The 21,510-nt window shown below is 48.5% G+C and overlaps 1 protein-coding gene across 3 annotated transcripts in view; it reads right to left on the minus strand.

Annotated features, from left to right (window-relative positions):
- RAD54B (RAD54 homolog B) overlaps positions 1-21,510 on the minus strand; it is a 694,602-nt gene that overhangs the window by 105,510 nt on the left and 567,582 nt on the right. For all 3 annotated transcript variants that reach the window (XM_086966002.1, XM_086966003.1, XM_086966001.1), the window contains exon 11: positions 5,519-5,694. In XM_086966002.1, coding sequence (XP_086822128.1) covers positions 5,519-5,694 — 176 coding nt within the window. The remainder of the gene's footprint in view (positions 1-5,518; positions 5,695-21,510) is intronic.

Below are 21,510 nucleotides of genomic sequence, written 5' to 3' on the forward strand. Positions count from 1 at the left end.
CTCGATTATTTGAATGTTTGGGCTTTTGGTTGGTATTGATTTGATTGCCCCCCCTAGAGTTATCCTTAATCCAATCAGCAGACCTCCCACGGGGCGTCCAAAGACTGACTTCTGTGCGCTGATGCTGTGACATTCAAAACCCTCTATAACTGTTTCAGAAGTAGCCCATGTCTCTTGTAACATTATTATGTCTCTGTTGGATATGAATTTTAACCATTCCTGGTCCAACACCCGTTGTTGGAGTCCGGCTACATTCCAGCTGATGATCTTTAATACGCTGTTAAGGTTTTTATGAGGGTAGGGATCTGGAGGGTTGGATGTTACAGGCCCTTTAGTGTTACCAACTACTTGATCTTCTTTTACTAGTGAAAATCTCAAACAATTTTGGGTCAGTTGTGTGCTTGGTCTCTCCTTATCGTACACATCTATGTTTTTAGTAGAGTCAATGGGAGAACCCTGTTTTGTTCCCTCCAGTTCAGTGTACAGTGGCCGAGATGATGGTGGGAGTCAATCAACCATCTCAAGGCTGCTGAATCTATTGAAAACTGGTATTCCCCAGTAAGCATCTCTACTTATTATATTTCTTTGAGGATATCTATGGTTATCTCGCCCCCACTCGCCCCAGTTGTTTCCCACGTCTTTTTGCCCCACCTGGCGCCAGTCTCCCTCAAAGGCATGGTCGTACTGGTTGAACCTATCAGAATTCCTAGATGGGTAGAAGAAAGAAAGGTGCCTTGTTTCTATCCCTTCACTGTACCCCTCACTTCTCCATGAACAAATGTGTTCTACCGTGCGTGGGTCATCCAAGTTAACAATCACACAGTCGCCATGTGTTTTCTGTGTTTCGCGGCCCATCCACGGTACTCTTCTGACTGTTAGGATTTTGCTCCTGCAGTATGGGGGTAAAGGTCTGTTATTGTTTAGCCAATAACTGACTTTGTTTAGTAGAGACCAGGTAGGTTCTTCAGTACTGTCTGCTATCTCTGGGACTCCCGTCATCACCACTACATATGGACTTGATCCAGGGGGCAGATTAGCAGGGAATCTTCCTTGATTTCCTTTGTTCCTGTCCTTAAGATTGCTAGTGATAACCCCCTTTGGTTGTGTCGGGTTGGATTGTTTCCCCTGTAGGTCTGTGTTTAAGGTGGGTGGGTTCGGTTTCTTCATAACTCCCTTTGGAGGTAAGGTTGGCTTAGGTGTATTACCAGGGGCTGCGACTAGTTTTTTAGCGGGTTGTCCCAAAGGTTGTTGAATATGTGGTTTGGCCGCCACTGAAGTTGGTATACCTTTAGGGGATGGGCTTTTGACTAGGGCGCTTAGTTCGTTTAGTTGTTTTTCTATGTTCCCTAGTCTCTTTTCTATGGTGGCAAGATGGACACTGATAATTTCCCCAACCTTCGTTATAAGTTGGTTTGTTGAGGAGCAATCTTTACATGATGACTCCATGGTGGGCGAGTCTCCTTTATGACCTGACCCTGTATTAGATTTCTTGTTAGCCTTTTTAGAGTTGTTAGGTAGGCTTTTCCCCTGCTTTCTCTGGGGTAGAGGGTTTCCATTGGGTATAGATGTATTTGGACCTTGGGGCTGTTTCTGTTTCTGTATGGCTCCCTCCCTTAGACCTCGCAGTACTCTTGAAGTAGGGGTTGAGTCCTCGAATGTATGTGTAGTAGCCGAATCTCGGGGAGGGGATGGATTAGTAGCCATCAGATCAGGATCTATAATCAGGATCGGGTCGGTAGCAAGGGCATGTGTGATGTCTGTTGTCGGAATAGGAGGTGAATGGGACTCTACAATAGATGTTATGTGCGAGCTCTCAGGGAGACTCATTGCTGGAATAGAGTTTGTGACGAGATCTAGTTGTGTGTTAAAGTTATCCGTGACATCTAGATTGGGAGATTTCTCCAAACTCCGTAATGAGTCTGAGAGAAATTGTGTTACTGATAAATCCACAGTGTTAGGCATGGTGTGGATCTCTGCACTAGCACTGACTACAGAGGCACCATCAGCAGGGTTGTTCCTATTGGGTGTATTTGCTGTGGCAAGGAGACCCAGAGAAGAACGTTTGGCTTGGGCCAGTTCCAGGGAGACTCTACGTTCCAATAGTGATATTCCCTGGTCGATCGCTTCGTTGGCCCTGAAGATGAAGTTATCAATTGGGCCAGTGACTTTCCCTGCTCTTGCAGCAGTCTTACTACGGCTGCCCCTTGTGGACATGGCAGTATGTGTGGCAGTTAATCGCCTAGTAGGGGCAGTGTGTGTAGAGGACTTACTTCCGGAGTGTTCTGAATGCGTGGGACTCAGTAGGGTGGCCCGTCCCGTCCTCCGTCGTCCTCGGACGGCCTCAGACGGCCCACCCTTTGCCCGGGCTTCGCCCCGGGCGTCCCGCGTTGCGGGCGGGGTCTCGCTTTGTAGCGCCGCCTGGCGCTGGGTGATGACGCGCTCCTATGCGCGATAGCGGTGCCCTCTGGGAAGGCTAGTTCCTTCAACCTGCGACGCTGTTGTTCCTAGCATCTCAGCAGGGAGGAACCAGCAGATGGAATCAGCCAGGCACGGGGTCGTCCCAAAATACAGGCGCTTGATCAGTTTCCTCAGGCAAGTGTCCACGGACCCGTCTTTACTTGAGCAGCAGTTCGCCCCTCTGGTCGGGCGGGGTCCCGCTTTGTAGCGCCGCCTGGCGCTGGGTGATGACGCGCTCCTATGCGCGATAGCGGTGCCCTCTGGGAAGGCTAGTTCCTTCAACCTGCGACGCTGTTGTTCCTAGCGTCTCGGCAGGGAGGAACCAGCAGATGGAATCACCAGGCACGGGGGTCGTCCCAAAATACAGGCGCTTGATCAGTTTCCTCAGGCAAGTGTCCACGGACCCGTCTTTACTTGAGCAGCAGTTCGCCCCTCTGGTCGGGCGGGGTCCCGCTTTGTAGCGCCGCCTGGCGCTGGGTGATGACGCGCTCCTATGCGCGATAGCGGTGCCCTCTGGGAAGGCTAGTTCCTTCAACCTGCGACGCTGTTGTTCCTAGCGTCTCGGCAGGGAGGAACCAGCAGATGGAATCAGCCAGGCACGGGGGACGTCCCAAAATACAGGCGCTTGATCAGTTTCCTCAGGCAAGTGTCCACGGACCCGTCTTTACTTGAGCAGCAGTTCGCCCCTCTGGTCGGGCGTGGTCCCGCTTTGTAGCGCCGCCTGGCGCTGGGTGATGACGCACTCCTATGCGCGATAGCGGTGCCCTCTGGGAAGGCTAGTTCCTTCAACCTGCGACGCTGTTGTTCCTAGCGTCTCGGCAGGGAGGAACCAGCAGATGGAATCAGCCAGGCACGGGGGTCGTCCCAAAATACAGGCGCTTGATCAGTTTCCTCAGGCAAGTGTCCACGGACCCATCTTTACTTGAGCAGCAGTTCGCTAGGGACTCACGTCTGAGTATACCCTCCCACACTTAGTGTGGATAAAATCAATTTTGGAAAAGGTGATGGACAGAGTTTCTGAATGATGCAGAATACTCCTACCCAGTCAAGAGATCAGGGCTTGATCCATCACCGTTTTTTAGCTCACTGCACCATCCCAGCTCAGAACCTGGCTACATTCAAATTAGTCTGTTCCTGTCCCAGTGCATGATGGGAACAGGGCAGACCAAACTACCAAGCCAATTCTTCACCAGAACGGTGACAAGCTACCGGGGACCGGTTTCTGGCATTTTAGCCGTCATCGGCCCGGCTTGCTTGAATCCTGATGGTGCAATGAGCTAGGGACTCACGTCTGAGTATACCCTCCCACACTTAGTGTGGATAAAATCAATTTTGGAAAAGGTGATGGACAGAGTTTCTGAATGATGCAGAATACTCCTACCCAGTCAAGAGATCAGGGCTTGATCCATCACCGTTTTTTAGCTCACTGCACCATCCCAGCTCAGAACCTGGATACATGCAAATTAGTCTGTTCCTGTCCCAGTGCATGATGGGAACAGGGCAGACCAAACTACCAAGCCAATTCTTCACCAGAACGGAGACAAGCTACCGGGGACCGGTTTCTGGCATTTCAGCCGTCATCGGCCCGGCTTGCTTGAATCCTGATGGTGCAATGAGCTAGGGACTCACGTCTGAGTATACCCTCCCACACTTAGTGTGGATAAAATCAATTTTGGAAAAGGTGATGGACAGAGTTTCTGAATGATGCAGAATACTCCTACCCAGTCAAGAGATCAGGGCTTGATCCATCACCGTTTTTTAGCTCACTGCACCATCCCAGCTCCTCAGAACCTGGATACATGCAAATTAGTCTGTTCCTGTCCCAGTGCATGATGGGAACAGGGCAGACCAAACTACCAAGCCAATTCTTCACCAGAACGGAGACAAGCTACCGGGGACCGGTTTCTGGCATTTCAGCCGTCATCGGCCCGGCTTGCTTGAATCCTGATGGTGCAATGAGCTAGGGACTCACGTCTGAGTATACCCTCCCACACTTAGTGTGGATAAAATCAATTTTGGAAAAGGTGATGGACAGAGTTTCTGAATGATGCAGAATACTCCTACCCAGTCAAGAGATCAGGGCTTGATCCATCACCGTTTTTTAGCTCACTGCACCATCCCAGCTCAGAACCTGGCTACATTCAAATTAGTCTGTTCCTGTCCCAGTGCATGATGGGAACAGGGCAGACCAAACTACCAAGCCAATTCTTCACCAGAACGGTGACAAGCTACCGGGGACCGGTTTCTGGCATTTCAGCCGTCATCGGCCCGGCTTGCTTGAATCCTGATGGTGCAATGAGCTAGGGACTCACGTCTGAGTATACCCTCCCACACTTAGTGTGGATGAAATCAATTTTGGAAAAGGTGATGGACAGAGTTTCTGAATGATGCAGAATACTCCTACCCAGTCAAGAGATCAGGGCTTGATCCATCACCGTTTTTTAGCTCACTGCACCATCCCAGCTCAGAACCTGGCTACATGCAAATTAGTCTGTTCCTGTCCCAGTGCATGATGGGAACAGGGCAGACCAAACTACCAAGCCAATTCTTCACCAGAACGGAGACAGGCTACCGGGGACCGGTTTCTGGCATTTCAGTCGTCATCGGCCCGGCTTGCTTGAATCCTGATGGTGCAATGAGCTAGGGACTCACGTCTGAGTATACCCTCCCACACTTAGAGTCTGCCATAGGAGGGTCATTAATAGAAGAGTGAACATGTAGGTAATAAAAAGGATAGGTAACAGACAAATGACCAGTCAAGAACACTGCAAGTGACTGTCTCTGACTCAAAGCTAAAAACTACTTCCAGACACATCAGGTGATGTTACAAGAAGAACAGTGCAGTGCTAGTCTTTTATGTTTTTTAAAGTCCGAATAGAGTGAACCATACCCTGAACTTTATTACAATCCAGCAAAAAGATCTCAACAATTTAGTCTTTCCTTTCACAGCTGTCTCACCACAGTGTTCAAATGTAACCCCTTATAGCTCTGGAATCAGTGTCAGGCAGAGTGAGTAAAAGAGCACACAGAATGCTAGTGTGATGATGATTTCCATCCCTACCTCTCATTTGGACTGTGTTCGCGGATACCTGCGATCAGCTTCATCAGTACTTGCAGTTTTCCTGACTCTACCTCAGCGAATCCGACAGGGTCGTATCCTTGCGGGAATACATCGAGAAGCCCGTCATAAAGATTGCCTTCAGAACACTCGTCTTGGCTTAAATGACCTTCTTTCTCCTGTTTGAAAAGATTGTATAAACATCTATTATGAGAATAACATTTCACAATGTCCACCAACATTTCCGGTCAGTCAGTCAAAAGGAATGTTTATTTAGACCGATGGTCTTTAAACGATGCATAACACACCTCATCTAAACATTTAGTAAATTAAATAATAATTATTACAATATTTAAAATTCCAGCATCATAAATTCATCAGTCAGCCATTCAAGTAAAAATATGTAAAAGGCCATAATATTAAATACTTCTTCATACGCCAATTGTTATAAAATTTACACAAACTGAACAGGGCTCCTAATATTAAAGAGGGGGTACTCTAGCCTGATCATTCTTAACTTCCTCACCTATCACTTTGTTTACTGAATGCATTTTTCATTTTTTTGTGTAAGGTTACCGCCTCTGGAATTTCTAATTTAAAACCAAAATACTAACAATAACATTTAAACTTCCAATTATATATATATTACATTTCATATCGTATTGTAACTGCTAAAGATATTTCATCAGGACACCTTGTTCATTTTATTCATCTGTGCATAGCTTTTTAACTCCAGTCATAAACCTTCCAATAGCAATTGCAGTGTCCAAATGGCGCATATCAGTAATAAACTCTACAACCTGTATTCGGTTTACTATGCCATATTTAAACAAGCATTGGCATAGCCAATAGATCTTGCCTTTGGGACCTTATAATTGTTTTGTCATGCAACAGTTGGTATTGTTGCACCAAGGATATTGTGCTGCATAACTAAATACTTATAAGGTCCCAAAGGCGAGACCTATTGGCTATTCCAATGCTTGTTTTTTATCCTCTGGTTCCCCACTTTTTTCCCTGATGCAGAGATACATAGGTAATAAGAAGTAATCAGAAGTGTGACAGAGGGTGCGCATGAGCCGCAGCAATGCCAAGCAAAGTGTTGAAGAACAGTAATCAAAAAGTGAAGCCGGTGAGATGACACCCTGCTTCAAAATATCCTGTCATATTAATTAATGCCTTTCCAATACTTGTTGTTCAGGCAGTGAATGATGGCCAAAAAGTAAAAAAAAAGAAATCAGCTCAACTTGCCAGCGGTATGTCTGTGGCTGAGGGCTGCCAACATGTCAACATGTATTGTAAGTCGGTCATTTAAGTTTCTACTTCCTTCATAAAATTAGGAATTTTCTTCAACTTAAATAGAAATGGTGGGTGAGAAAAATCACATAAGAGGGCCAGTGGCTCGTTCCGTTATTTGTAAACAATTAAAACATTACAGGCTTTTGCAATGCCTGGTGGCTTTGCTGTTGTATGCTGAATAAGTTTCAGTTCCTGAATTGACTTCTGTGCAGTAATACATAAAATATTAAGAGGACTTGAAGGCTTTGAGAATTTTTGTGACTTGAGCTGGTTGTGGTATGAGGTATAGACGTGCGGTGGAGGCAGCCCCACTCTCTTGGCTGGCGATGCGCATGAGCTGTCAGAATGTCATTTCTTCACTTAGATTAGGAAAGGTTGCTACTGCACACTTCTGTTTCTTTTCAAACCCGAGGTTCCGAGCAGTTCGTTCTGCTGCGACTTAGAGGGCTGTTGAATGTGGTTGATTTATATGGAAATCTTAAATTCTTTACTGCAGGATTCATGTATGTGACCTAAAATACATATTTCCAGTGAAAAGCCTTCCAAAAGTGCTGACCGGAGACATTACCGTTTTTTTCGGTGATTCCTCAGTAAGGGGTGGGGGGTGCAGAATGCACCTACTACTAAGCCAGAACCACTGATTCAGGTCAAGTGTGTTCTGGCTGGGGCCTGCGAGGCTCTGTATTATATTTTTTGCAAATTATATATAATTCTGTGAAAATGTCCCAAAATTATACTTTAGTAGTAAAATATGATGTGCTGCTATCTGCCCCCCCACCCCAACGCGCATCCAGGTTTTAAAAAAGTCTCCCATATACTGACTGGGGAGGCTGGTTTGAGCAGAAAATGTCTCTTGACTCGAGCTATCTGCGCAATGCAAGTGTCTTTCAAGAGTTGCATGCAGGCGTGCACCTGGAAAAGACAACAGTTAGATTGTCAGGTACTAACTGTTTGCACATTTCCTTGTCAATAAAATGTCGCCCAGGCCCAGCCTGCAGGACGAGAGGGTCTGCATGGATCAGAGTACAAGAGGGTGGTGGCCTGCGCACTTTTTTGGTCGGATTTGGCACCAACTATTTTTTTTTTTAAATAAGTGACCCAAAATTAGCAGGATCACCCAGCGTAGGGAAGTAGCTGTGCACCTCTGAAAATGCTGAGGCAGTGGAACCCCCCTATCTAGAGCTTCATTCATCGAGGAAGTACAATACACAAGTACAACGCCCCGCACCCTCATGTAACCATTTGGAGTTATCACCAACTGTCCTCAAGCGCTTTGAAGTGTCCAGAAGCGGTATGCCAGTGTGGCACAAAAGTCCAGGGTAAATAAAGTGGGCAGATGAGTAATGAGTGAGACGTAGGCCAGGCCCCGTCTGCTGGGACAGCAGATAGAAAACACTGTCAGGAGGCAATGAGGGAAGAGAGGAGAAGAAAGACAGATGAAGTGGGGAGGGGGACGAACTGCGGAGGAGGGAGATGCAGTGGGAAAAAGAGTGAGACTGCACAGCGCTTTAGGAAAATAGGAAGAGACTCGAAAGAAAACGAGAAATGGAAAAATGAAAAAGAGAAGAGAATAGAATAAGCCAATAGCAAAGGAGAATAGGAAGCTAAAGGGGAGAATACAAGTGCGGCCCCGCGGCCACGAACTTTAATTGTGAGAGGGGGAGCAGGAGGTGAGCCCACGAGTGGTGCGTGTGCTGGGGAGAGTAGTCTGCTGTTTTCCAAAGCACATACTCGTACTTGTGGCGTGCTCCTGCAGGCTCCAGCAAGGTGTATGCTGCCACAAGCACGAGTATGTGCTTCGAAAAACAGCAGAACGACGGCTAAAGGTCTCCTATGCAGCTCATCCGTGCTGCGTAGGCGAGACCTAAAAAGAGTTGATAGTAATCACTTTCCGCAAGGGCAACACCTTTAAGCAATTCACTAATATGAACAGAGTATTGCGTTTTGTGTGTAACTCATGTGCAATTACTATCAGGTTTGGATAATTTCTGCTTTTATTTTCCCGTTTGCATAGTAAGGATTAACGCCAATTCCAGTCCTTAGAACTTTGCACCTCAACCAGCGATTTGGTAAAATGTGAAGGAAAGGGAACCAAGCTCCCTTATGCCATTAGTTTAGCTTAAGTTAAACTGATTTTCCCTCCCAAATACTGCCAGTCCCTTTCCCAGGATAGTTCCTTTCCTGTAGATCTCAACTCCCCCTTAGAGACGTCAACTTGTAGGGTTTCATGGCAAAGGCTCGCCTTCATGTCCCTATACACAGATTTTTTTCTGACCCCTCTGATCCCTTTTTAGTTCACTATACTGGATCTCCTTTTTGCACCAGTGGAAGATTTCCTGTTCCTCTCCCTGACCCAGTTTTTTCCAAAATCTTATTAAAGCCACATGTGCCAATATGGTCCCTGAGGACATACTTGCTTCTAGTCTGATGGCCTGCACTATGGAGGAACCTGGCAGGGACATTAAGGTCTTAATACATTTCCCCTGCATGGGGTCCCGGCCATTTTTACCACTGATGCAAAGTAATTCAGCTTTGTATTGCAGTTGCGGCAGTATCATGGCCACAAAAGCTTTCCGAACTGGTCTATCTGACATATCCCCATAGCCCCGGTTGAATTTTCTTAGGTCACTCACCGAAGCGAGGGCCCTCGCTTTTAGGGCCTTCAGATGGGTATGCCAGTTCAGTGACCTTTCAAACCAAATTCCTAACTTACTCCTAATTACTCCTAATTCCTAAATTACTAACTACTTATAGTCGGTAACTGTTTCCAATTTAGTGGTTCCCAGATGACAACTGAATTTATTAGCTATTTTGCAGAAGCACATCACTTTTGTTTTATCCATGTTTACAGTTAACTGTTTACGGATACAGTAATCCCTGAATATATTGAACTTTCTTTGTAAACCCATCTCCATCTGGTCTAAATTTACCAGGTCATCTGCACACAAAAGGCACGATATATGTTTACCAGCTATTCTAGGTCTAGCGCCTTTTGCCCCCACAAGTGTCTTTGGGAGGTCGGAGACAAATATAGAAAATAGCAATGGGGCCAGTACAAACCTCGTCTTAATCCATTATTCATTTATATTTTTTGCGTCAAGGACCCCTCTTTCGATAATAACTTGGACCCAATTATGTTTCTGTAATTCCTGTATATTATGCCCAAGATTCCCTTTGGGATATCATAATTTATCATGGTTTCCCATAAACAATCTCGGCCCACCAAATCAAAGGCAGCACAGAAGTATACGAAGCAGCAGAACAACCTCCCTCTCTGCTCGACCTACGTCCTTGCAAAGGACCAGAGGGCAAAGCAGTAGTCAATTGTGGAGTGCCCCTCTTTGAAGCCAACTTGATCTTGGGGGGGGGAGGGAGTCTATTGATTACAATTCGACCCAATCCTTCAGTATTTCGAGTATAAGTTTTGCAATTACTTTTTCACCCACATCCAAAAGGTTAATCAACCTATAGTTTTTGGGAGACCTTATATCTCCTCTCTTATCCAATATACTTTGTCGGGAGCTCTTTTTTCTAATGCAGTTATTTCTTTGGTTTTCACAAAGCTTCTGTATGTAACTCCTCATCAAGCTGTCTAGGCGCTGAGCTTTCAGACAGAATTTTGAATTTGGTTTCAGAAACACAAGATACAATGGATTTACAAAGCGGATAGTGGAAAAAACACTGCAACTTATGTATTGGTTAGTTACTTGTACATTAGTGACCCTTAAATGGCCTTCCCAAACCCAACATGTCAAGGAAAAGCACTGTTTCAGTATGTTATGTTCTAGAAATTAGTGCTCCAACAGGTATTTAAAGGGCTAATTCTTTTGCATATACTGTTGGTTGAGTGCTCAAGCATAAAACGTGCGAGTTCTTCCAATCAAATTTGAGATGTGATTGCTTGAATAAGAGGTTATGTTTTTTCCCGACCAACTTGAATTCATAGATTTTGCAAAACCTGGGACTTCAAGGTGCTGGAAACATTTTTGGTAGAGGAATGGAGAGGCATGATGAGCATTGTTCAAAATACAGAGAGCGAGAGTGAAGAAACATTTTTGGACAGTCCGAATTCATCATTTTTCACAAATTCATCAACCATTTTGAATGTGAAGATGCGGTGGTTAAGTCGTAGTTTCTAAAAAAAATGCATTATATGATTTCCTTAATGTTGGTGCCAGTTTTACACATCTGCATGTAATTTGGTAGACATTTGTAAGTTTACCTTCCTCTTGCTATGTGAAGATTGATGCAGATCCGTCGTAAAGAGTGATAATCGAATGGGGGAGCAAAAATTTCTTCTTATGCTATTACCTTTGGTGCTGTTCAAGAAACCTGCAGGAAATTCGATCGTCGATTAGCATCTGGCGTCCATGGTTGGGATCTCAAGGTCTGTGCGGATCCATCAAGGAGAGTAAAAAAAAGTATGATTTTCTACAACTTGAAAGACGGAAGGCCGAGAACAGCCGGCTGTGAAGAATGCTCCCAGTGGTACGCGGGTTGTGCAGACTCAGGCCACGCCACAGCCCGCACCCTTCACATAGAGCCTGCTGGGCAGGGCTGAAGGCAGTGCACAGTAAGCTCACTGGCACGGGCACTGGTGGGGGGCTAAGTCACAGGTAAGGTACTGTTTTTAGGTCTCGCCTAGACGAAAGCAAAGCAAAGCTTTGCTGTCTAGGGAGACAACTAATGTCGCCGCTTTCCGGGGAATGTGGACTGCAGACTGTGACGAGCTTGTCCTCCTGGAGATTGTAGCTCGTGAGCGCGCACGTAGCGTCTCCCGCACGCATGCGCACATACACACACTGCATACACACACACACACACACGCACCCCCCCCCTTAAACAGACACACGCGCAGACAGACACACGCACGCACAGACACACTACAACAGACACACGCGCACACACCACCCCCACTCACCCCTCCTCTCCCTCAACACACTCACCTGTTCTGGCGGTGCTCGGCGGCGGTTCTGGCTCTCGGGCGGCGGTAGCGCTTTGCGGGGCTCTCACCACATGAGAGCCCCGCCTTCCCCATGCGCCCGGCCGCTCTTCACCCGGTCCCCCATCTCGGGACGGGGACTCGATCAGGAGCCCTCGGGGCTCCTCGGACAGTGGCTTCTCTCTCTCGCGCCGCGATGGGGGCGGGACTTCCGGTTGGGGCCGCGCTGCGATTGGCCGGCTGCCCAACCGCTTCCGGGTCGCCGCAGGCAGCGCGACGGCCCGGCGGGAACTTCAAGAAACTCCCTGGGCTGCGGTGGTGAATTAAAGGCACACGAGGGTCAGCCTGGAGTGCTGCATATTAAGTAAGAATCAAGTAGAGGCGGGGCGCTAGAGGGCGCACTGCGGAATGGCCGCACTGTCGTGAGGCTCCCGCTGCCCGGAGCTATTATCCGCCTAGGGATCCTGATTACCATCGATGCGCCCTGATCTGACCCTATAGATCTACTGGGATATCGACTGACCACCCACGGTCCAACTCCTGGGCCATTCGGAGGTTGCTGGCCGAAGTTACGAGGATACCAAGTTTCCCCGACTTGCGCTCTGGAGGTCTGGTGTCCTTTGGCCCGGCGTCATCGCTCATGCCAGTCCGTGGCTCTGCACGTGGGGTGTAGGCCCTGCTCTGCCCCTCTCCACCGGGCCCGCTCGCTGGCCGGGCAGGCTGTTTGGTTCTTCCTTGCCATTGAACTGACTTCTTTGCTCCTACATCTGCCTGCCCAGATACCATTGCTCACGGAGTCACAGCGGATTTCCTTCTTGTCGTCTGGGGGATCGCCCCTTTGATCTGGGAGCGGAGACAGCCATTTTCTCGTCGTTGGGAGTGGCCGGGCGCTCTGGCCTGCTCGTGCCCCCACGGTTCGTTTTTTTTTTTGGCCGTACCCTTTGTCCGACCTATATCCTGACTCCTATTTGCTCTGGTCCCCCACTGCACTTTTAGCGCACCATTATGGGGAAGCCGGACACTAAACAATCTAAGTTGTCCTTTGACTCTGGAGGAGCTAGACGGGGGACGCGTTTGCTCCAGGATGCTGGGACTTCGCGGTCCCCCCCCTGACTGTCGCTGATAGTGTCCCGCAGCCACCACCACCGGACTTTACCCAGATGATGCAGGAGATGAGGCAGGGGTTTGCCACGATAGTGGACAAGGTGGACAAAATATCGTCGCGCATGGATGCGGTCGTCCAGAAGCTGGACGTGCATGAGGAGCGCTTGACGGCGGCGGAACAGCGCATTTCGGACCACGACGACACGGCGGCCACCCATACCACCCAACTGGCGAGAATGGACAATATCTTGCGTGTAATTGCCGCTAAGAATGAGGAGTTGGAGGCGAGGAGTAGGCGCAACAACGTTCGCAGGTGTGCCGGAGTCCACAAATGTGGGCAAAATGGAAACTTATGTGGAGAGGCTACTGGTGGGCGCCATTGGGGCGGAAGCGTTCTCATCCCAGTTCATCGTTGAGAGAGCGCATCGGTCACTGGGACCTCGGCCGGCGTCTGGGGCCGCACCGCGCCCCATCATCGCGCGCCTTTTAAACTATCGTGACCGGGACGCTGCCCTCCAGGCTGCCCGCACTAATAGGGCCCTTTCCTTCGATGGGTAGTCCTTCACCATGTACCCCGACTTCACGCCGATGGTGCAGGACCAGCGTCGTAAGTTCCTGGGGGTGAAAAGGAAACTTCGGGATCTACAAGTGGACTACGCTTTGCTGTACCCTGCCAAACTAAGAGTGACGCACCAGGCTAAGCAACATTTTTTCACCAACCCACAGCATGCTGCGGATTTTGCGAAGCGCCTCCAGCGCGAGCGAACGGCTGCGGATCGGAGAGGCGATCGAGACCCTGAAGATGAACATTCGGCGGCTGAGGAGGAGGTCGCCTGATTGTGGTGACTTTGGTCTTTGTTTATCTTTTTACTGGTTTTGGAACATTCTGGACGTTTGCCTTTTACACTGACTCCTACTGCCTTCCTTTTCCGCATTTGCGGCCTAACTGGTGTCCGCTTTTCCTTGTTTGGGTGCGGGGGTCATGTCTTTCCTGATGTGAGAGTGTACGTATTGTTTCTTGGGGTCGGTGTGGAACCGCAGGATGGTGCTATCTGGTGTCGCGCTCTGGGCACCCACCTCCCCGCGCTGCGCCTGGGGCCGTTTGGTACTCGTTGGCTCGGACACTGGCGTGGTGTGAGGGAGTGGTATCGTGCACCTCTAGAAGGTTCCCCGGAGGGTGTGCCCCACTTGTACCTTTGGTTTGGATTCTAGTCCTTTGTTGGTTGACTGGATGTGTGTTGGGGAACGGGGGGGGGGGGGGGGCGGGGGTGCGCATGGCCTGATAGTTGGGGTGGTATCAGGTGGGTGGGTGGGGCGGGAATGAGGCTGACCACACTCGCTTGCCCAGGGCTCATGGATCAGTATATGGGTTGCTGCTGTTGTCTGTGTGCGCAGGCGCGGTGTCGTGCCCGCTGCCTCGGCTGGTCCATTTATCTGTTTGGCGGAATTGATCCTGGGGCTCGTGCCCCCGTCCGCCATGGGCCCGGTTGGAACGGCCGCCATCTTTGGCAGCCGCGTGGCGGAGAGCGCTTTGCACGAGGGACACGTGTGCGAGTTGTGGGCCGTATAAGCTGGGTTGGCAGCGTGCTGTGCGCAGTATGTTCTGAGTGTTTGTTGCATGGATGGTTCAGCTGGGGGGGGTTGTTGTGGTTTTGTTTGCTTGGTTTGGAGATGGCTGGGGTGTGTGTGGAGTGTATGCGGGGGGACGACTGCGCCCTAGGGTGTGGCCCTGTCGCTGGCTGTTGCTGGTAGTTGGATGCTCTGTATTTGCTTATTGGGTCCTGTGGGGCCCGGAAACTGGGTAATGTCGACTGCTGTTATAGATCAGATATCGATTCTGTCCTGGAATGTACGGGGACTTAATGATGCCAGGAAGTGTCGTAGTGTGATCCAGTATCTGGACAGGCATGCTATTCATGTTGCTCTCCTCCAGGAGACGCATCTGCGTCCCGCTCCTTCCCCCAGCTTTGGTGGGAGGTGGGCTGCGGCAAGGAGGTTTGCTTCCTATTCTTCTTATGCTCGCGGGGTTGTCATCCTTGTTAAAAGATCGCTCGCTTTTCAAGAACTGGGATCTGTGGGGGACTCTGAGGGGCGCTATGTGCTACTGTGGGGGCGGCTTGGGCAGAACACTGTACTGTTTGTTAATTGCTATGCTCCTAATGTCGATACGCCAACCTTTTTTGCCACATTGTGGGGTCATGTTCTTGCTGTGGATGCCACCTACATTGTGTGGGGGGGGGGGGATTTCAATTTTGCATTTCATGCCCAGTCGGACAGATCGGAAGGGAGCCCTCAGTATAATGTGCAGGCTAGAGAAGTATTGCGTGGGATTGTGGAGGAGGCTGGGTTGGTCGACAGCTGGAGGTACGCCCACCCTGCCACCAAGGAGGGTACTCATTACACTACACATGCTCGTTCATGGGCGAGACTGGACTATGTGTTTCTCTCTAGAGGGTTGGTAGCTGGCCTACGTGAGGCTACACATCTGGCTCGGACGTATTCGGATCACTGTCCGGTGAAGGTTGCTCTATCCGTCCCCGGGCTGCATAGGCCGCGCCCGCCTTGGCGCCTTTTTCCGACTGCTTTGCTTGACCCGGTGTTCAAGGAGGAGCTTGGTGAGGAGGTAGAGGCGTTCTTCCCTAGAAACAAGGGCTCTGTAGACAGCGTCGAGGTTATATGGGAGGCGTTCAAGGTTACGATCCGGGGAGTCACTATTTCTAAAAGTTGTGGAGTGCTTAGACTGATTGTTCGGACCCTCGAGGGCTTGGAAGCTGACTTGCGAGACTTAGAACGCAGGATGCAGGTTGACTCTGATCCCGATCTTCTGGCGCAGTTCCGTACTAAACTCTCCGAGTATGAGGAGGAGGCTGCTAGAGAGGCTAAGCATAGGGGAAAGTACTGGACGGCGAGGCGATACTGTGAAGGGGAGAGGCCCGGTAAGGTCCTCGCTGCCCTTACTAGGCATCCAAGGCATGGGTCGGACGTGTTGGAATTGGTGTCGCCGGATGGCACTCGCTGTCGGGACACTTCGGAGATTCAGCGTACTTTTATTGACCATTACGCACACCTTTACACGACACAGCAGACTGGTGAGACCCGGTATGGCGGATTTCTTGATGAGCTGGCACTCTGTTGGTTATCGGATGATCATCGAGCGTTCTTGGGCAGGCCCCTAGAGGTGGAGGAGGTCAGGAATGCCATCATGTCTCTGTCTAATGGGAAGGCCGCCGGTCTGGATGGCCTTCCTGCTGAATTTTATAAGTGTTACGTGGACACCATGGCCCCTGTTCTCCGTGAGGTTTTTGAGGAGTCCCTGGAGGAGGGGCGGCTGCCGTGCTCCATGCGGGAGGTCGCCATTACGTCGCTGCTCAAGCCGGGGAAGGATCCGTTGGATGTGGGCTCCTATAGGCCCCTCTCATTGCTTAACTGCGATGTCAAAATTCTCGCGAAAGTCTTGGCAGTGAGACCTGCCGAGCTCATGCCCGTTATTGTACTACCTGATCAGTCGGGATTTGTGCCCGGCCGTGCTACCTCCCACAATCTTCGTACCTTGTTTTCGCTTGTGTCGACCATCGCTCCTGCTATCCCGGTTGCCGCCATCTTTCTTGATGCCACCAAGGCGTTTGACTCCGTTGAGTGGGGCTATCTTATTGATGTTCTTTGTCGGATGGGCTTCCCCAGGATCTTCATCTCATGGGTTAAGCTCTTATATACTGATCCGATGGCGAGGGTGGTGGTGAATGGGGTGCTGTCCCCCTCGTTCCCTCTCACGAGAGGGACCCGACAGGGATGCCCCCTCTCGCCCCTTTTGTTTGCCATTGCCATTGAGCCGCTGGCCTGCAGGATTCGTCAGTTTCACCAGCAGAGCGCCTTTAATTGTCTTCAGCGGCAGGTCGGTATTTCTTTATACGCTGACGATGTTACACTCTATGTTAAAGACCCTGAGAACAACCTTAATTCGCTCTTACGAGAGTTGGTCGCTTTTGGGGGTGTCTCCGGTGTCCATATCAACTGGCGGAAGTCTCAACTTTTCCCCCTCACTGCTGCTGTAGCTAGGTTTCCCCTTGATTACCCTCTGGAATGGTGTGATTCGGAGCTGCGGTATCTCAGCATTGTTGTGTCCTTGGATAGAGAAGTATCGGTTCGGCTTAATTATGGTGTAGCTATTACTAAACTTGCAGATGATGTCACTAGGTGGATGTCCTTGCCTCTCTCCATGGCCGGTAGGGCGTCCCTTATCAAGATGGTAGTTTTGCCCCGCTTTCTTTACCTCTTTCAAAACCTTCCGTATTATCCTGGTGCTTATTTTTTTCGTCGACTTCGATCTGAGCTCATACGATTGTTCTGGGGGGGCAAGCAGCCCCGGGTGGCTTGGGCTACCCTTACGTTGCCCTATGCTGATGGCGGATTCGACGTTCCTGACTTTGAGCTTTATTATCTTAGTGCTCAGGCGCATTACGCTTATCACTGGATGCGCCCCACGCCGTTCATGCCCCAAATTGCTGCTGAACATTGGGTTGCCCACCCACTCCCACTGGAGGGGATGGTGTTGGGCAAGGTGTCAGATGTGGAAACGCCTCGCACGACGGTGACGTGCACGGTGGATGCTTGGAAACGGGTGGCTCAATTGCTGGGCGTTTCCTTTCTTTACTCGCCGGCCTTGCCTCTGTCTTATCATCCTGATTTGTCTCTGTTGATGGAAACGGGGTTTCAACGAATGTGTCGGCGGCTCGGTATCCTCACGTGGGGTGACTTGTTTCATGAAGGTGCCTTCCGTACGCAGGCTCATTTCTTCGGAGCGGCTGCTTGCTCCCCTTTGGAGCTGTTCTACTTTCTCCGCTTGCGGCAGGGCATGCGTGCTCTGTTACCAGATTTCCCTTCGGAGCCTGGGGTTACCCTCCCCCTCCACGTGCTGTTGGTATCAGATGGGCGACACCTGGTGTCGAAATTATACGGGGCTATTCGCAGACGGCGTTCGGTCCCGGCCAATCGGGTGCGCGAGCAGTGGGTTGCTGAGTTGGGAGCCCCTATTACCAACGAGCAATGGAAGTACTGCTGTGGGCTCACGGCCAATGTCTCCTCCAGTTGTCGCCTTAAAATTATCCACTACAAATTTGTTCAGAGGTACTATTATACCCCGGCGAGGAAACTCCGGTTTCATTTAGCGGAAGATGACAGGTGCGCTAGGTGTCGTGCGGAAGGCGCTGACTTTCTGCACTTGGCTTGGAGTTGTGCGGGGGTGCTGGAATATTGGACTCCGGTCCATGAAGCCCTGCAGATTATGGCGGAGGATGGGGTGACATTTGACCCCTTAGTGATGTTGCTGGGCTACTCTAAGGACGTGCCTGCCTCTCACCGTAGGTTTGTTGATGTGGCCCTGCTTCTGGCTAAGCGTAGGGTTGCTTGTTGCTGGGGTCGTGGCAGGGTACCGCGCTTCCAGGATTGGGTGACTGACCTCATATACTGTCAGGATCAATATAATATCTATTCTGAATTGATGCCTGTCAGATGCAGACCGAAGGACTTTTGGAGTCCGCTCCAGGTGTACCTCTTAACCAGAGCTGTGCAGGACTCTGACTCTGAACTTGGGGACCGTGTGGGGGTTGGTTGATGGCAGCATGGTGGGCTGGGATTTTATTTTACACCTGCTGATCCTCAAGTATCGGGGGAGAGGCTGGGCTGTCTCCTCTACATGCGAGCCTTCGTGGGCTGTAGATCCCCTTATGGCAAGTGGATGGTTAGGAATTGTGATCGTGTCCCTGTCAGGTTCTTTTATTTTTTGTGGCCCGTCTACCTGAGTCTCCTTTGTTTTATTTGCTATGCGCTAACAGAGTGTGTCCATACTGTATTGTCTTATTAGCTTGCCTGAACATGCTGGATCATTGCTTTAGTATTTGCACTGTACATTTCGATGTGGCTCTCTGTATTGACTGATATGCTGCCCTGTACCTGCTTCTATCTCATTTTTCGATTCTGACGAACCATTGTGATGGCCATATGTGACTGTATGTATCGTGTATGCACTTCCCTTGTCCCTGCTTGTCTCCAAATAAAGGTTTAAAAAAAAAAAAAAATAATAAGGTTAAAAAAAAAAAAAAGAATCAAGTAGAGGCAACTTGTTTATTTTAATACGTTTTGAATGCCGCCTTAGAAATATTTTGATTAGAGTAGACGGTGATGTAAACATGAATTTGCAAGAATGCTGAAACCTATCTTAATGTTGAAAAATAAATCTTTCCTTTCATACTTTTCGAATTCCACAAACATATTTGTATGGATAATATGTGCCCGATTTTGAGAATTGCTCTTGTGCAATATGAAAAGGATCTTGTTAGCTCGATCCACGTTGTATCTGGCGCTGACATACAGCGTTAGCAGCATGTAACAGGCACATGTAGATATTTATATTGCTGTATTTATATGCTGCATGTCCATTAATTGGGTCTATTGCAACCAGTCTTGCAGAAGAATGCTTCCCTCGGAGTGTGTGACTACAGCAGTGAACCAGTTAATGGTGTGCGGTTACCCTTTTCACAATGTTTGGTGCTCATCAGGTGCAGCCCTGAGCTGTAAAAAATGTTTCCTAAATCTCCAGGTTTTGCACCAGACGGTAGATTTTGTAGCAAGTGTAGCCAATCCATAGTCTCGCTGAAAATACTCTCGAATTTTACTTGCACGGAATAAAATACCACATTTATGTCTGACCGAATACTGCAAAGTTCACTTTCAAGGCAAATTAATAAATTGTATTTATGGATTGCGCTGTGGGTAGTAACGTCATACCTTCAAGACACTGCGCGCCCTTTCTGACATACATGCCAATAGAACCAATTTGGGCGGAAGGCTTTTGATTTTAGTATCAAAATATGGCTTTATTTTGTCAGTCTCCTGCGTGAAATTAAATCTTCTTCCTCGGAAGTCAATGGGAGAAATACATTCTCCCGGTTATTTATTTATTTTTAATCTCCAAATGTCGTCATCTAAAATGTTGGCATGTGTTTTTTCTGGGTGCTGCAACTGGCAAATTCATGAACAAAAAGACATGAGTTGGGTGTTTGGTGGATTGTTAATTTGTTCACTGTCTCTCCGGCGAGGAGTGTGGTGGTTTCTAATGAGCATGTAAGGTTTTTTTCATGAATGGATACAATATGCTGCCTTTTAAGAATTGCTCTTGTGCTATATGAAAATCCTATTTTCATGAATCTGGCCCTTGCCTTCTCTGTCTTCATTGCTTCTGGCGCTGACAGACCTCTTCACCAGCATGCAGTAGGCATAGACAATCTAGGCAAAGTCTTGTAGGCAGGCTGCAGGAACCATCTTAGAAAATATTTGTGAGAACTTTTCTCCTTGATTCTTTATTTTGGTGCCAAAAAGCAATTTTCTAGAACTTATTTTGAGCGCATCAATCTATTTATCATCTTGGTCTCGCTACTTGCTTAAGGCAGGAAAAACAATATAGGAAAAGTATTTTCTTTTAAAACCAAATCTGTCAAACCTTCACCAGACACGCCTCGATTCCACACGTTTCCACTACAATGATCAGAGTTGAAATTCCAAGTACAAATAATTTTTTTTTTATATTTCTTTTAACGTTTTGACTACTTTAGTGGGATAAATAATGTGTTTCTATGAAGAGGACAGTTTACTGTTCCAGTAAATGATCTGTGAGATCGGAGAAGGTTTAGGCAGTTCTCAGTGTAGCAGGGAAGTGGATACTTAATGCCATTATGCCTTCTCTGGGCCTACGACTAAGGCTGAAGTCAAAGGCTTCTTGGAGGATGGAGGTTAATGGAGAGAAAGCAGAGAGCCTCTGTGCTTAGTAGTGATGGAGCCTGAGTGAGGGCATTGGTGCTGGCCACTGAATCTGCATTCATTGGTCGCTGGGCCTTGGCGAGTGAGCTAGCGGATGTGCAAGGGCAGCATTTGTGACCGTGGCAGCTTCTCCGAATGGTATATGCGTAAAACGCCTTCAAACTGAGAGGCTTTCAGTGAAAAGAATGATTGTTAAAGCCAGTATGTTTGGCTTACACACACAGGCACTCCGAATACAGGTACACGTGGAGCAAGCATGCAGACATCCACACCTGCAGCCGTACCTGCAGACATCCATACTGCCTCACCTGCAGTCATTCATACCTGCAGACATCCATTTCCGCAAATTGAACAGACCTTTTGGTACCCTTCCACAGATCAGCATTCACACATAACCCCTGCACCTCCTGATGCATGCGAGTGCTTTAGAAGGTGAGAACACTAAACATAATGTTCACAAAAGTTATTTACAAAAGTTTAAGCTATTGCCATTATAAATTAGAATCACTTTTAAGTATTAATTATTCAAAAGAAATAAAAGCCATTTTTATTTGTAATATCAACACATGTAAGTCACGTAAATACAAAACATGTTGCATTACTATAGGTGTCACATTTGTGAAAGTTATAACTATTGGCATTGTAAATGACAAAGCTATTAATTATGTTATTTAAAAAAAAACACATACATTAAAAATTTGTCATTTACCATACCAATAGCTCCAACTTTCCTAAGGCGAGACCTATTGCATTGCAAATGCTTGTTAAAGCTTGCTGTGAACTGCTAACGATTGTGCACACTGAGGCCTGGCCCTGCTTCCGGGGCGTGCTGTGCAGAGCC

Source organism: Lissotriton vulgaris, chromosome 4_1 (assembly GCF_964263255.1).
Source record: "Lissotriton vulgaris chromosome 4_1, aLisVul1.2, whole genome shotgun sequence".
Taxonomy (NCBI): Eukaryota; Metazoa; Chordata; class Amphibia; order Caudata; family Salamandridae; genus Lissotriton; species Lissotriton vulgaris.